The 15,412-nt window shown below is 45.0% G+C and overlaps 1 protein-coding gene across 2 annotated transcripts; it reads right to left on the bottom strand.

Annotated features, from left to right (window-relative positions):
• Nucleotides 1–2,224: 2,224 nt before the first annotated feature.
• Nucleotides 2,225–8,948, bottom strand: LOC124670351. 2 transcript variants are annotated; one of them, XM_047206862.1, is made up of 10 exons: nucleotides 8,915–8,948; nucleotides 8,726–8,802; nucleotides 8,501–8,636; nucleotides 7,586–8,279; nucleotides 7,344–7,483; nucleotides 6,411–6,500; nucleotides 5,692–5,779; nucleotides 5,558–5,613; nucleotides 2,829–2,877; nucleotides 2,225–2,671 (listed from the first exon to the last, which is right to left on the bottom strand). In XM_047206862.1, the coding sequence occupies exons 3-10, from the start codon at nucleotides 8,540–8,542 to the stop codon at nucleotides 2,634–2,636; spliced, it is 1,197 nt and encodes a 398-aa protein (XP_047062818.1). In that variant the 5' UTR covers nucleotides 8,543–8,636; nucleotides 8,726–8,802; nucleotides 8,915–8,948; the 3' UTR covers nucleotides 2,225–2,633. The 2 variants fall into 2 exon arrangements, with proteins under 2 accessions (XP_047062818.1, XP_047062816.1); XM_047206860.1 differs by lacking the exons at nucleotides 2,829–2,877; nucleotides 8,915–8,948 and having other exon boundaries at nucleotides 8,726–8,820.
• Nucleotides 8,949–15,412: the final 6,464 nt, after the last annotated feature.

Here is a 15,412-nt window from a genome sequence, read left to right on the forward strand (position 1 = left end):
CAGGGATCTTATGGACTTGAAGTCATACAGGCATGAGTTCTAGGGCAACAGTCTCCGGATCTGATAAACCATCATACTGTGCTATTATCACAGGCAAGTCCCGGAAGAGCCAAGGTCCTTTCTCTATAACCTTTTCCCAATCACCTAGACAGAAACACTGGATCACAAAATGATTAATTCCCACTAGCCTGATGTTTACCTCCTTAGCCGGATTCCATGCAATACGCTGTTGAAACAAAGCCTCATGACTGAAATTTTTGGGGTAGTGAACTCTTGCAACAACCATCCAGCGGGTGTTCTCCAATATCTCATCAGTTTCTCCTTCCAAAACTAGGTCGTCGAATTCTTCCTCATCGATCTCTAAACGCTCGTACATTGAAGAGATCCCCGATGAACGGCGCCAAGACCAGTGAAGGATGAAGCATCATCACCAACTTGATCAGTCCGTCTCTTTTCCCTACCCAGATTCGATGCGGCGGTTGGATCCGCCTCTCGCGCGTGATCATCCATCTTACGGATCCAAAGCCCTAACTTCCCCCGAGTTCGGAGAGGAGCCTCACAACGGGGACAAGGCGGGGATCTAACCAGAGACGGAGCCTCGAACGGAGACGGGAACTAGCACCGGAGTTTGCACGAGAGACTCGCCGCTCGAGTCGCCAGATTAGGAAGATAGCTTTAAATGGAGGCTAACTCCAACCGGCCTTTATTCAGCTTAGATCTATGTAAATTGATTTGCTTAATGACCACATAGTTTACCTTAAAATGTATATTTGGAAGATGAAGCTACCACCGAAGATCAAGATTTTCACGTGATTTGATTTCTACATAAGAGAGTCATACTCATGAAAGACAATCTTGTCAAACGCAATTGGCAGGGGTGTGAAGTGTTGATTTTGTGACAAGTGGAGACAATACACCACCTCTTTATATCTTTTCATTCACAAACATGATTTGTAGAATTATTTACATGACATTTAATATACCACCTCCTTTAAATATTACAAACATGTTTGAGAATTGGTTGAATGGGGTTTCCAAAAAGAATAAAGCACAAGTTAGAGTTGGTGTTTGTGCTATTTTATGGGCAATATGGAGAGTATGTAAGGATTGCATTTTTAACAGAAAAAATTTTCAATCATTGTTGCAGGTTATTTCTTTTCAATCATTGTTGCAGGTTATTTCTTTAGCCACCTATTAGATCCATATGTAGTCCTGGACAACCACCTGGCTATGAATACTAGGTGACTGGTGATGGTAGCACGGGATTTTTACAGCCGATGTGCTGATGATAATGCAAAGGCGTTTCATGTTAATGTTTTTATTTCGGTGGCTCATTTTTTTGTGTTGAAACCCTTTGTGATCCATGAATTGTAATAATTTTTAAGACTCTACGTGAAACCAGGAGCAGTCAAGGAAATAACAAATTCCTCATTGATGCAGGGCTGGGATACCCCATTTCGAAAAGAAAAGAAAAGAAAAGAAAAGAAAAGAAAAGAAAAGAAAAGAAAAGAAATGCTTGTATAAGACTATAGAAGGTCGGCATACAAGTTAGCAAGAGCATGCGCATTCTGGTCAGAACATAGCTTTTCAGGCAAAGGAACTTCACCATGTCATAAGACTGTACAAGGCACGTACTACAAAATTATGGGCAGCTCAGTGTCTAATAAAACGAAGCTCCTACTTTGGAGGATGGCTCATAACTGTCTTCCTAAATGATCTTAAATACAGGTGCAGTTAACCTCGACAAGGTGTTGCTGTTATTTTTGCAACCGTGATGACCATTTCGAACATTGTCTTTCAAAATGCCAACATGTGAAAGAGATATGCAAGTCACTACAAAGAATACGGAGTTTTCCTAAATCTGAAAAGCTAATTCTAGCGACAGCCATTTGGTGCATGGTCTGGGAGACAGAAACAATGCTCGCAATGTGAGGTGCTTTTTCATCGTGTCATGGGCAAAATCAAAGTCTACAATGAGTTTGATGCAAGCTAAGCATCATCCTCCGTGATTACCAGGGGATATTGCTAGCAGCAAACCGAGGTGCTCTTGAACTTGTTCATACCAGATGTGGTGGAAGCCCTTGCCATGCGTCAAGTCTTTGCTGGGAACGCTGGTTTTCAGAAGATACAGGTTGCTTCAGATTTGTTTCTCTGATAAACAGAGTGCAAGACTGTGAATTCGATAGATCCTCGGTAGGCGTCATTATCTAGGAGATCAAATGTAGAGCTACAAACTTTGTACCTTCTAATTTCATTCATATCAACTTGTCAAGACTCCTTTTTCAAGTTGGTAACTGAGATCTTAGGGTGGCCTCTAGTCCCCTACAGTTGGAGATGCATCACAAACGTGAGCAGCAAGTTGTGACCATGGCACCAGGCAAAGATATCAAAAGCTATCTGGTTGCCAATTAAGCTCTTGGTTACATATGCTTCCAATGAAGCACTGGTACAGATTCTTATGAACTCCATGTACATCAGAGAAATGTCATGGTCCCAAAGTGTTAGCGTCTTCTTGACGAACATCAGCAAATGCAAGCCCCGGAGCCACTCAGAGAGCCCTTCTCAAAATGTCATGGCCTGGAAGTATTAGTATCTTCTGAACGAACAGCAGCAACTGTGTGCCAGGAAGTCACTCAGAGAGCCCTTCTCTTTCTCTTTCTCGCATGACTCCCTGCCAACAAAGCACAAACAAAATTATACTTACAAAGAAGCAACGCTACATTTCATGACAATTCGGCAGGGGAGCTTCCTTCAAACAGTTGTTTCCCAAAAACAGGATGTACTCCCCGAAACAATATTGATGTGACAGTGAACAAATCTGAACAGACCTTCGAGAGGTGATTGAGACACAGGAGATACGCCTGAAATCATACCATTCTACAAAAGAAACACAATTGCATTTAGGAGGCAATGTGTTTATCAGGAACGGAATTCAAATAAAGAGCTGGCTGTTAGGATATTAGAGCTACAGTCTGACTCTTGTGGGACAAAGCTGATTCTGTCCTACATAAAGGACTAGCATTCAACATTTCTAGTCAAGCAGTGAAATAATCGACGTTCTTCAAGTCACAGAGCCTCTCTAAGTCTTTGAACCTTATCCTACCCAAGTTATCCTGTTATTAACTGGAAGACACAGAGCACACGAAAGGGCTAGATAAAATGTATTCCTCAGAATCACAAACATATCGGATGTAGCTTGGCTCATGTCCCAAGAAACAAGCAGTTATCTCAACTTGCATAAGTTTGTACAGATTGAAAAACTGCATCATATCTATACTTTGTTAAAAATAATTTTTTTTAAACTCTCAAAAATAGAATCCACCAAATTCTGTAAGTGAATGCATCCATGTCCTACTGAAGACATGAAAATCACTCCATAGGATAAGCATCTTCATTGCACTAGTATGTGACAAGTTATGCATTGCTTCGTCAAGAATAACTTGCAGTTGCAGATTTTCACCAAAAAAAAAAAAAAAACTTGCCACGCAGAAGGCTATAAGAGTATAGGAAATATTCAGGTTTTTATAATGTGCTAGTGACTCTCACTCCCACTTCATTACCTACTGCATTGATCGTTCTTCTGAGTCCTAGCAATATGATTGTTTATTGTGGAACAGTAATATAATTTAGTAAAGGGCATGTGCATGGCTACAAAACCTTAATAAGAGTATGCAGTTGACACAAGCTTTCATAATTGTAATTAAATTACTTGCACTGTGTGCAATGCAGGTTTTTGGTCTTTGTACTCTGTACAAAGAAGAAAAAAAGCAGAACTGGGATGGAGCACAGTGTACTGAACTGAATTCGAATTGTGCACGACGAGAACCTGATAAAGACAACCATAGTATATTGCCTCTTGGGCCATAGTAGTGGGATGTAGGTTGGTCCTACGTGTAAGGCGGTGAGAAGAGAATGTGACAGACCATCGCCACCTGTTGCCTTCTTTACTACTAGCAAAAGTGCCCGTGCGTTGCTACGGGTTGATTATTACTCATTTATTATCGAATATAAGAAACCTATCTGACTCATATAAAGTAGTAGTATAGTTCAGTTCAAAGCTTGGCATATTTACATTACCTTCTTTAATTCGTTTTCAAATAAGCAATAAACCAATTGATTTATATCGTCATAATATAAGAAAATTCTTGACAATATACCATAGGGGAGATCGGAATTTATGAGAGAGAAATAATGCTTCGATACAAACCAGCGTTCGACAGTATGCTAATTGATATGAAAATATTTATTAGATAGATGTCATCTTGTCGTGACATTAACTTACGAGAAATATAAGATGAAATGTATAAATTCTACCATAGCCGTGTAATATTTAAATAAGATTGAAAGATCAGCTGTACCAGCAGAGGCCGCTTGATAAGCTTTTAGCATCACTTTCATCTCGATAATATGAATCTCACAACCACATTGAGGCTGAATACAAATGGTTGGAACACGTTGAGCTGAAAATTGGGAAGTGAGGGTGAGCACTCAAAGGCATTTCGGTTCATGCACATTGGCATCATGGTCGGGCTCTTAGTTGCTAATGACGGCAGCCACATCACATCATCCTAGCCTCCATACTACTGCAGATGACGACCAGAGTAGCAACAGAGCTACAGAGGAGAGGCAACACCCAGAGAGGCAGCATATCAGGCAAGCACTTAGTTTCAACAGTGCAGGGGAAGGCATCTTGCACGGGAGAAGCTCCGGCCGCCAGGAAGTTGCACATCCATCTACAGCAGTACCAGGCTTATCGTACGTACCTGTATCAGACTCATCCTAGAAGTACAACCCAGGTAGTGCTCGATTGCTCCAAACAACCGACAATGAAAACACGGAGTAGATTGTCGAAAAGAGCAGTCTGAATCCATCTGAGTTCATGAAATCTGGTCAGGCAGGTGCATGCTTCAGCGAGCGCAAGTGCAACAATGGGAGACGAGCAAGCTCTAGGTTGTTGCTGCAGTGGCGGCCGGCGTCCTCTTGTTCTTATTCATCTTCCTCCCTAGCGCGGTGCATGCTTCAGCCAGTGCAGGCGCAACAATGGGAGACGAGCAAGCTCTAGGCTGAGCTTTGTTAGGCTTCTTGGCCTCGTATATATATACTGAGTACATGGGCACGACGTTCGATCTTATTATTACCATATGTGAAACAGACTCTAGGGTGGCAAGGAATCCAAATTAGCAATCGTATTTAGAACAGACTCTAAGGCGATGGAAAATAGAATTAGCGACGGGCGATAGGTACGCAGCGGACGGGATCGGTAAGGACGATTTTCTTAGCGCTGCATTGGTCGAGCCTGACGCACGGACGCTCAGATTCGGTTTTCTTGACGTACTAAAACTGTTTTTTTGACGGACGAAAATTTATTCCGGTTTTTTTGACCTACCAACACCACCAATCCGTAACTTATTAGTAGAGATTGAATATATGGAACCTTTTGCAGGAACCTCTGCATTATTCACTTTCTGTTTTGGACTTTGGTGCAATGAACAAGATTAAACTACGCATCATGGAGACAACATAATCATAAAGTGTCAAAAGATATTTCTTTACTAACCATGTTATAGACAATCCTTTCGCTTCCTGGATCAAATGGGGGTACTACCACACGACCTAAAAAAACAATTCCCTTCATATTCAAGGATACCAAGTAAATGATTAAGTAGCAGAGACCAACCGAAGACATTATACCTGATCTTGTTTTTTTCATTTTGAGAGATTCAGGTGTTGAGATAGATAATGAGTGGGCCCTCGCACGAGTAAGCGGAAGATGATGTGCCTAAAGTATTTCAAAGAACAACACAATAAATACAGATATAGATGAGTCAAAATATTGGCTAGCATAATTGCTGCCAACGGAGTCAAATTATACAGAGTAGAATTACACAAAGCAGACAGGCTATATGTAATCAGTAAAACTTAAAAACTGGGACAAAAAACCATCCCAAAAAGTGGCATAACATACTTTAATGCTATTTCAGATAAAACAAGCACAAATAATGACCAGGTAACTACAAGCGGTGTAAGACTGGTTCTGCGTTGCAAAAAACTGCACTGAAGTCATTCACTTTGTCCAAGAGTCCAAGATCAGCATAGGAAACTGATGTAATACTTGTTATGCTTATACAAGAATTAGCTGTATGCGGGCGACATTTTTTGTCGGAATTGTTTGACATTTTGAAATTTGTTTTGAACTCATTTAAAAACAAGGATCATATGCTACTGGGTGCCAAAACGCCTTGTCCTTAAAGTATGTCCAATATAATGACCCAACCTTCGGTAACAGTTACCACATGACAACTGCACAGCAGATCCCTCTAATCATCAGCAACAGATGTTTAATAAAAAAAACTTGCAATGTTTTAAATTTTAAACAACATAAAAGGGTATGGAGCTATTTTCATACTTACATATAAAATAGGACTTCTAGCCATTGGCGATTTAGTAGGAGTCCTCAACAGTTTCTGTGCAGATTTTTGCTTCTCTGCTGGGCCTACAATCTGTTTTTCCACGTAAAAGGACAGAAAATTCATAATGTAACGTGAGGAAAATGACTAAGATTACTAGCTCAGATGTGCTAATGTGAACTTGTCATCATAAGAAGATAAATACTGTATGAAGCACCTTACTCTGCACACTAAGGAATTTAATGGATCACAATATTTGGTTTTACTCATCTTTTAGACATGAGGTATAGATCAATCTGCATAACTTGTTATTAAGGCTTGTTAATCATAACTTACTCTACAGATTAAATATGTCACTACAGAAAGTACGTTCACACACAATAAACACACTCAGAAGTCGTCAACTTGAAAGATATTAACTGGAATCTGCTCCATCCTAGTAATGAGGTAATGCTACATAAATTGTGTTACTACAAATGATTCATCAAGAAATATCAGAAGAGGCACACCACATTGAAAACGTACTGATGCAATTTTTAGTGGAGACAATTTAAATAAACATGCTATTATATTGAATTAGGTGTCTTAATGTTTTCAGCTTAAAGTGCAAGCATGTAGAACTGGGCCACTGCCATTGTTACCCTTGTGACAATTATATCTACTATTCTGTAACATAACTTTATGCCATAAACTTCTTTTGTGACTTGAGAGTACAAGAACGTCTAATCAAACCCCCCAACATTACCTGATAAAGCCAAATTCAGAATGCTCTAATTGAGGGGAGATAACAACAGGAAAAGGAAAACTAGCAGAGGCACTTATTGCATATTAACTGTATTAGCAAATAAACTGGTACAAATACCATAGTAGCAAAATTTTGATTCAAACACCAATTACTTCATACAACATTTGTCAGCTGTGCGGTTTAAAACTCACTTTTTCCAGAGATTGCGCATCTGAATGAACTGGAGTTGATGTATCTACATTTTGTACTGCCTTCTGAGTAACTGTGATGGGCTCAGTTCCTTCCAAGCAGACTTGATTCTTCAATGAAGCCAGTGGGGTACTTTCATAACCTAAATAAAAAAACAGCCACTCTCTTAGAAACATTAAGATCAAATGAAATATATGCACAAGAAAACTTAACCAGTCTCTAAACATTTTACTCCTACACGTACTTAAGGGTTCAACACCTTGCAAAGTGCCGGCAATGTCTGAGCAGAAATTATCCTTTTCAGGTGGTACTGCATCTAAAAGACATTTAGACACCATGCCCTCTGAGTTTCCAGCACTGGTATTTTCATCTTCCAAGGGCATACAGTCAGGGGACCTACTGAAAATCAAATTGGAGTTGACAAGATGGCTACCAGCTTCCAGTTCCACTGCTGCTGGATGAATCGTATCATTCTGAATTCCTGTCTCTTGGCAAGTCTCATCGCTAGTACCTGTTTTTGTGGGACCAAGAATTAAACTACAATGAATGTCTACATTATCTTTTTGTTGCGAAGGGCTGCTCGCAATCAAGTCTGTTTCCACATTATCCACCTCACTAGCTACAAGTGCTGGTCCGGCATCATTTGATTCTGCAGATTTTTCCTGTGTTGAGATATCACTGCCACAAGTGTACTCCTCAAATCTTGAACACTCTGCGAAGGTATCAGCCTCATCGAATGTGTTGTTCTTAGCATCCTTAAGAAGGTTCTGGATGAATGAAGGTCCTAATGATTCAAGAAAATTGCCTAGCTGGAATTTCTGCAAGTAAAATTGAGTTGAACCCTCTCGTGGATCGATAAAAAATTCCGGGAAATTTTCCATGTGTGAATCCCAGGTCTCCCACCAGAACGGAAATCCAATCATGAACCTCTCGCAGATCTGCACGCATAGATTGCAGTGATAGACCAAGTCATTTATCAGAGCAGTAGATTAGAAGCATGACGAAATGATCTTTTTGGACATGAATTAGCCTCGAAATTGTAAGGCCAACACAACAAAACCAGAGGTTAATATATGTACATGCTACATACAGATCATGCTTGAATCTTGGATGAATTTATTTATATCGGCGTTCATGAACAAGAAAAAAGTGTGCATACCTGCGCAGAAAATCCATTTTCTTGCATTCGTGGCGAGCTCATTGAACCAACAAGGAGCACCACAACCCCGTCCTCGTCTTCAATTGTAAGAGGCTCATAACGCTTTGCTATGGGTGCGGAGGTGAATGCCTCGTTCCTGTCAGGAATTGGCAACCAATAATAGCTTATATGTAAGTATCAGAACTTACTCATTCGCACTTCAGAAGAGATGCGTGTAAAGCTTACTTTTCAGTGTACCCGGAGACTGCGAGCTTCCGCTCTTCCCCTTCCACCCTCGCCAGCCACCACTCCCACAGCCTGACCTGACCGCGAGAACCAAAGATCCGATCAACAAACCGAATCAAGACACCAAAGGGCTAGGGAAAATAGACGCCCGTGAGAAATGCGGGAAATCAGCAGGGGAAGGAGCCGTACGCATGGTTGCTCGACGGGGGAGGAGGAGGAGGAGGAGTCGGCGCCGGCCCCGGCGACGGCGCCACGGCGGGCGCGCAACGGGGTAGGGGAGAAGGGAGGGCTCAGAGCGGCGGCTGGCGTTGGCGGCGGCGGCATGCTCCGGCTAGACCTCGCCGCCGCCGAAAGGTTGGGGGTTCTCGTTGCCATGTTCGGAGCGGCCGGAGCCAGACAAAGGGGCGGTGGGATTTGGGGAAACGGAAGAGCGAGAGGCTGGTCGAGAACCTTGTTCGATTAGGGTTTTGTTTTTTCACGACAGGTTTTGAAATCTCCGCGATTTTGAAATCTCAGAATCAACAGGGAGAACCTAGGATCTACGGTTCCACACGCCTATAACGGTGGGATGACTGAGAGCAACGTTGGCCTCCCTTTGCCGAAATCCGGCGCTAAGATTGGATGAAAGTTTGGTTTGGGAGGCCATTTTCCCAACGGCAACTCAGCATGGATGAATTTTTTTGATAAAATATGACGAATTCGAATAGAATTAGGTGAAACTCCTGCAAACATGAGCGAAATTTTTAGTGATATTTAACATATATAGGCGAATTTGTACATATATATAGGCCGAATTCGTACATATATTTGAATTCGGGGCTAGGGAAACAATAACTTAAACTAATAGCGGCCTTCTACATGCCGAAATGGCGGTAGAAGGCCGTGTAGTCCGCACCGTCGTCGTCATCGCTCGAGCTGGCGGCATCCTGGGGCGGCGCCGTCTCGTACCAGCGGCTCGAACCCTGGCCAGGGTCGTCGGCACGTGGCGTCGTCAGTCGGTACATGTCGTCGTCGCTGCTCTCCTCGAGCTTGATCAGCTCGACGGGCCTAGGCGCGGCGTTCGTTTCCGCGGACGGTCCGGCGGCCCGGACGGCGCGTTGTCGCGCGGCGGCCATGTCCAACGCACCGACGCTGCTGCTCCATCTCCTGGCGCTCCCAGTCCCGCCTGGACCACTCCAGCGCGGCGTCGATGGGAAGGGTGTTGTCGGTGAGGTCGTTCAGCGATCTGGCGATCGCCTCCTCCATCGCGGCGTCCTCCGCGCGCTTGGCCTCCTCCTCGGCGAGCTGGTTGGAGGCGGCGTTTGCGGCGGCCTCCTTCTTCGACGACTTCCTCTTAAGCCCACGCGGTGGAGAGGAGGGTTGGTCGCGGATGACGAGGGCGTGATGACCCACAAGTATAGGGGATCGCAACAGTCTTCGAGGGAAGTATTACCCAATTTATTGATTCGACACAAGGGAAGACAAAGAATACTTGAAAGCCTTAACACGTGAGTTGTCAATTCAGCCGCACTCGGGAAACAGACTTGCTCGCAAGAGTTTATCAAGAGTAACAGCTTTATAGTAGTAGCAGTGGTGAAATAACAGCAACAGAAGTAACAAAGACAGCAGTAGTGATTATAGTAAACAGCAGGATTAAAATATCGTAGGCACGGGGACGGATAACGGGCGTTGCATGGATGAGAGAAACTCATGTAACAATCATAGCGGGGCATTTGCGTATAATAATAAAACGGTATCCAAGTACTAATCAATCAATAGGCATGTGTTCCAATTATAGTCGTACGTGCTCGCAATGAGAAACTTGCACAACATCTTTTGTCCTACCAGACCGGTGGCAGCCGGGCCTCAAGGGAAACTACTGGATATTAAGGTACTCCTTTTAATAGAGTACCGGAGCAAAGCATTAACACTCCGTGAACACATGTGATCCTCACATCGCTACCATTCCCTCCGGTTGTCCCGATTTCGTCACTTCGGGGCCATTGGTTCCGGACAGCGACATGTGTATACAACTTGCGGTGTAAGATCATAAACAACGAATATCATGATGAATCAATAACATGTTCAGATCCGAGATCATGGCACTCGGGCCCTAGTGACAAGCATTAAGCATAACAAGTTGCAACAATATCATAAAAGTACCATCTACTGGACACTAGGCACTATGCCCTAACAATCTTATGCTATTACATGACCAATCTCATCCAATCCCTACCATCCCCTTCGGCCTACATCGGGGGAATTACTCACACATGGATGGGGGAAACATTGCTGGTTGATGGAAAGGCGTTGACGGTGATGGCGGTGATGATCTCCTCCAATTCCCCGTCCCGGCGGAGTGCCAGAACGGAGACTTCTGGCTCCCGCGACGGAGTTTCGCGATGTGGCGGCGTTCTGGAGGGTTTCTGGCGACTTCGACTTCTCTCCGTGCGTTTTTAGGTCGAGGCGAATAAGTAGTCCGAAGGAGGGCGTCGGAGGCCGACCGAGAGGGCCACACTACATGGCCGCGCGGGCCCCCCCTGGGCCACGCCGCCATGTAGTGTGGGGCCCTCGGGCCTCCACTTCAATTGCCCTTTCCGGCTCCGTCATTATTCGGGAAAATAGGCCCTTTCGTCAAAATCCCGAGATTTTTCCCGAAAGTTGGATTTCTACACAAAAACGAGACACCGGAATCAGTTCTATCGAAAACAAGCGTTAGTCCGTGTTAGTTGCATCCAAAATACACAAATTAGAGGCAAAACAATAGCAAAAGTGTTCGGGAAAGTAGATACGTTTTGGACGTATCAACTCCCCCCAAGCTTAGCTTATTGCTTGTCCTCAAGCAATTCAGTTAACAACTGAGCGATAAAAGTACTTTCACGAACACATTTGCTCATATGGTGTATATATTCTCATGATATGGCTAATACTTGAGCAGTTCATAATAAGGTACATGCAAATAAGATCATCTAACAGCTATGTCAATCATGAAGAGGTACCAACAATTAATAATAAGCATCATGAATCATGTATATAAGCACGATTGCAATGTTCATAAGAGAATATGATAAAGTGGTATCTCGCTTGCCTGTATTTGATTGGCAAAACATAAATGCCCGGCACCTCCGGAGTTCATAGAAAGACTAGAAGTAGTGATTGTCAAAGATAAGAGCATCAAAGTTATACCACAATCAATCATATTTTGAGACAAGCATATTATACTAAGAATGACAGCTTGTGCTCTCAAGAAAGTGCTCAAAGAAATAATGGAGACACAACATAAAAGTAAAAGATTGACCCTTCGCAGAGGGAAGCAGTGATTAACATGCGCTAGAGCTTTTCATTTGTAAAGCAGGAGTAAAATTATTTTGAGAGGTGTTTGTTGTTGTCAACGAATGGTAATGGGTACACCAACTACCTCGCCAACCGGACTTTCAAGAGCGGCTCCCATGAATTATTTGCATGTTTATGTGGCACTCCTTCCAACCTTTCTTACACAAACCATGGCTAACCGAATCCTCGGGTGCCCGCCAACAGTCTCATACCATGAAGGAGTGCCCTTTTTAGTTTAGTTTTATTATGATGATGACACTCCCCCCAACCTTTGCTTACACAAGCCATGGCTAACCGAATCCTTCGGGTGCCGTCCAACAATCACAAACCATGGAGGAGTGTCTATTTAAGTTAATTAATTCGGGACCGGGAATCCCATTGCCAGCTCTTTTTGCAAAATTATTGGATAAGCGGATGTGCCACTAGTCCATATGAGAGTCCGTCAAAAGTAAATGACAAGGTTGAAAGCTAAACACCACATACTTCCTCATGAGCTATGAAACTGTTGACTGCCAAAACCCACCGGCGGGCAGCGGCCTTGTCAACACTGTAGAGCCGGGGGGAGCCTAGAGCTGCGGCTGGCTGAGACCCCTCCGAGCGACGGCCCGCAATGCTCTTCTGGTCACACGCGGCGTTGCGAAGTGCAAGGGCGTGCCACCTGACCTATACCTGGTCGAGGAAGGTGATGAGGTTGCCTCGCTTAGTTTCCGCAGGCATACATGTAAACGTTAAATACGAGCCTCGATCGGCTCTCGAGTTATCTCGTGAATCGGCTCAAAGAGCCGATCCACCCATGATCCGTACGGGGTGCACGAATACTTGGTGGTCCCGCTTGATCAAGATGAAGCTAATGAGATCTACGACGATTTAGGGTTTTCACCGCATAACCGGATCATCCTACTCCAGAGTTGGGCCTTGCGGCCACGCACGGTGCTCATAAGCCGATCCTAAACAAGGCCAAAAAACCAACATGAAGTTGATCCTAGGAACATCCCGTTTAGGACTTGCGAACGCCACCCTACGTGCCACCGGATCCTCCCCCCATTGTAAGGCCAAACTATTGCGAGATATTAAACTAATCCTTGTAGAACAAGGAGCAATCGTAACGGATCGGATCTACTAAATAATGATCAAGGGGGTGCCGCCCCCACACCTGAGATAGGCGTGAGGACGGCTAGATATGCTAGGGTTGCACTACGTAAGCATGCTTAAACGAAGAACAATGCTAACCCTAACACATCTAATGATAACTACGTTGCTCGCCATCAAAAACGCTTCAGTACGAGCAACGCATGAACAACGTGGCTTGTGCTGCCTAGATCGCAAGATGCGATCTAGGCAGGCATGTCGCTTACCTGATAGAAACCCTCGAGATGAAGGAGTTGGCGATGCGCCGAGATTGGTTTGTTTTTGGGGTTGAACGTGAGTTGTTGTTTATTCCATAAACCCTAGGTACATATTTATAGTCCAGCGGACTTTCTAATATGGGCGTGCACTAAACCGTGCACGAGATAAAATCTAACTTCTAAACCGATATACAATCTATTATATTAAGATACACGGGCTAACTAGCCCAAATTCTTCGTGCGAGGCCGCTTCATAGTTCTTCCATATGTAATCTCCCAAGCCCATCTTAATCGCGGCCCACCTCCTGATTTAGCCAAAATCTGGTGATAACACATGCCCCCCTGGTTTTGGTAATGATAATTTCAAAACCACTCGCTTTTTTCCTCGGAGGGGTCGTGTCACGGCAGAGCGGAACTGTCGCGAAGCACGCCTCATCATGACGACTTGCCTTCCCAACTTCTCCGCACGATTTGACAGTTTTGGCACCATGTCCTCGAGAACTGCTCGGAAATTAAAAACCCCCACCTCCTTTTATTTAGCCGCAACGAACAGTTCTCTTCTTTACCCCTTCCGCAGTAGCGCTCCAAAAAACCCTCCCCTGCAATCATGTCCTCTTCCTCTTCCTCTTCTTCGTCGGATCCTTCCCACGTGTCTTCTCCCATCCGAGAGTCGACGCCCTCGTGGGGTACACAAGCGGCGTACGACATCCTTGCCCCGACAAAGTGGGACAAAGAGGTCCATGACTCCTCCGTCTGGTCCGAGGATGACAAATCCCAAACCGACGGGGAGAGCGACCTCCGCTTCCTTGCTGACGAGGAAGTAGTGGAGGAGAGCGAAGACGACCGCCTCTCTCCGGGCGGACTTCACCACCTCCGAGGAGGTGAAGGAGGAGGGAGAGGAGGAGGAGGATGAAGACAACTCCTCCGACGAGCCGCCGGCCAAACGCCGCCACCTCTGGCCCGGGAACTTCAGCGACGTCGACAGTGACGACGACGCCGACGAAGAGGACGAGGACGACGAGGGTCCTATCGGCGGCCGCTGGAGCAGCGACGACGAGCCGGCGGGGAGCAGCGCCGGCAGTGGCGATGACGGCGACGACGCCGACGACGAGGGCAGCAGCGGCCCCTAAATAGGGTCTTAGCATAGGGCTAGCGAGTAGCGGACGGGGCAATGTACCCCCTGGTCTTTCCTTTTGAGAGCAATCAACTCTTCTCTCGTAAGAAATCTGGCTCATCAATGAAGAAATTCCCCAACTCGATTTCGCCGATTCCCTTTATGATAATTTAGCCGATTGTCTTCCCTCCTGATTCTGCCGATTGCCACACTAGACCATGCCCAACAAGCCGATGGCATCGCATCGGTCTCCCACACTAGATTTCGAGATAGATCCACCCAGACCCAAACTCCTTGCCACACAAGGCCAAGCCTTATTCGCGCGAATCCACAGATCTCATCCAAGATGACATGTTGGACCTAGCGGCAAAACTCCTGAAATAATATCAGGTCTCCTCTTCCTTATTCTCTCCGAATTCTGCTCGTTCAGCTCCGACAGCTTCCCTCTACAATAAACACCGTCTTTTGAACGAGCCGACACGAAGAGTGGGCCCACTTTGACAGAGTTGGTTAGACCTCGAGGGCGAGCTGCCCCCCGAGCCTCAGCCAAGGCGAGGGTAAAGGATGGATCATCACCATTGAGATTTCGGGGCGGGCTCAACCTTGTCCAAGAGAGCTATCCCGTAGGGCCACCGGCCGATCACCTCCCTTCCGTTGAGGGTCCATACAGCCGATCCAGCAAGCTATGATAATTTTGCAACATAAGCACCATTCTTCAGGTAACCTGTGGTGCAGAGCTCGGCCGATCCCAACGACATCGGCTCCCCGGAGCAGAGACCTTCAAGGTGAGCTGCCCCCCGGGCCTTCAAGGTGAGAATAGCAGCGAGCTGATCACGTCAATCATCCTTGGTTTCTAACTCACAACGCCGTATCAACCGATTCAGAACAAATCGGCTCTTTTAGAATGAGGGAATT

The sequence above is a fragment of the Lolium rigidum genome, chromosome 7 (genome assembly GCF_022539505.1).
Source record: "Lolium rigidum isolate FL_2022 chromosome 7, APGP_CSIRO_Lrig_0.1, whole genome shotgun sequence".
NCBI classification, from domain to species: domain Eukaryota; kingdom Viridiplantae; phylum Streptophyta; class Magnoliopsida; order Poales; family Poaceae; genus Lolium; species Lolium rigidum.

What these genes read in the sequence shown, in the direction of transcription:
- LOC124670351 (XM_047206862.1), bottom strand. Translation starts at nt 8,542, where the DNA reads ATGAGCTCGCCACGAATGCAAGAAAATGGATTTTCTGCGCAG. An exon ending in GCAAGGTGTTGAACCCTTAA is followed by an intron (nt 7,484 to 7,585) that starts GTACGTGTAGGA and finishes TTTTTTATTTAG; the next exon opens with GTTATGAAAGTACCCCACTG. An exon ending in CTAGAAGTCCTATTTTATAT is followed by an intron (nt 5,780 to 6,410) that starts GTAAGTATGAAA and finishes GAAATACTTTAG; the next exon opens with GCACATCATCTTCCGCTTAC.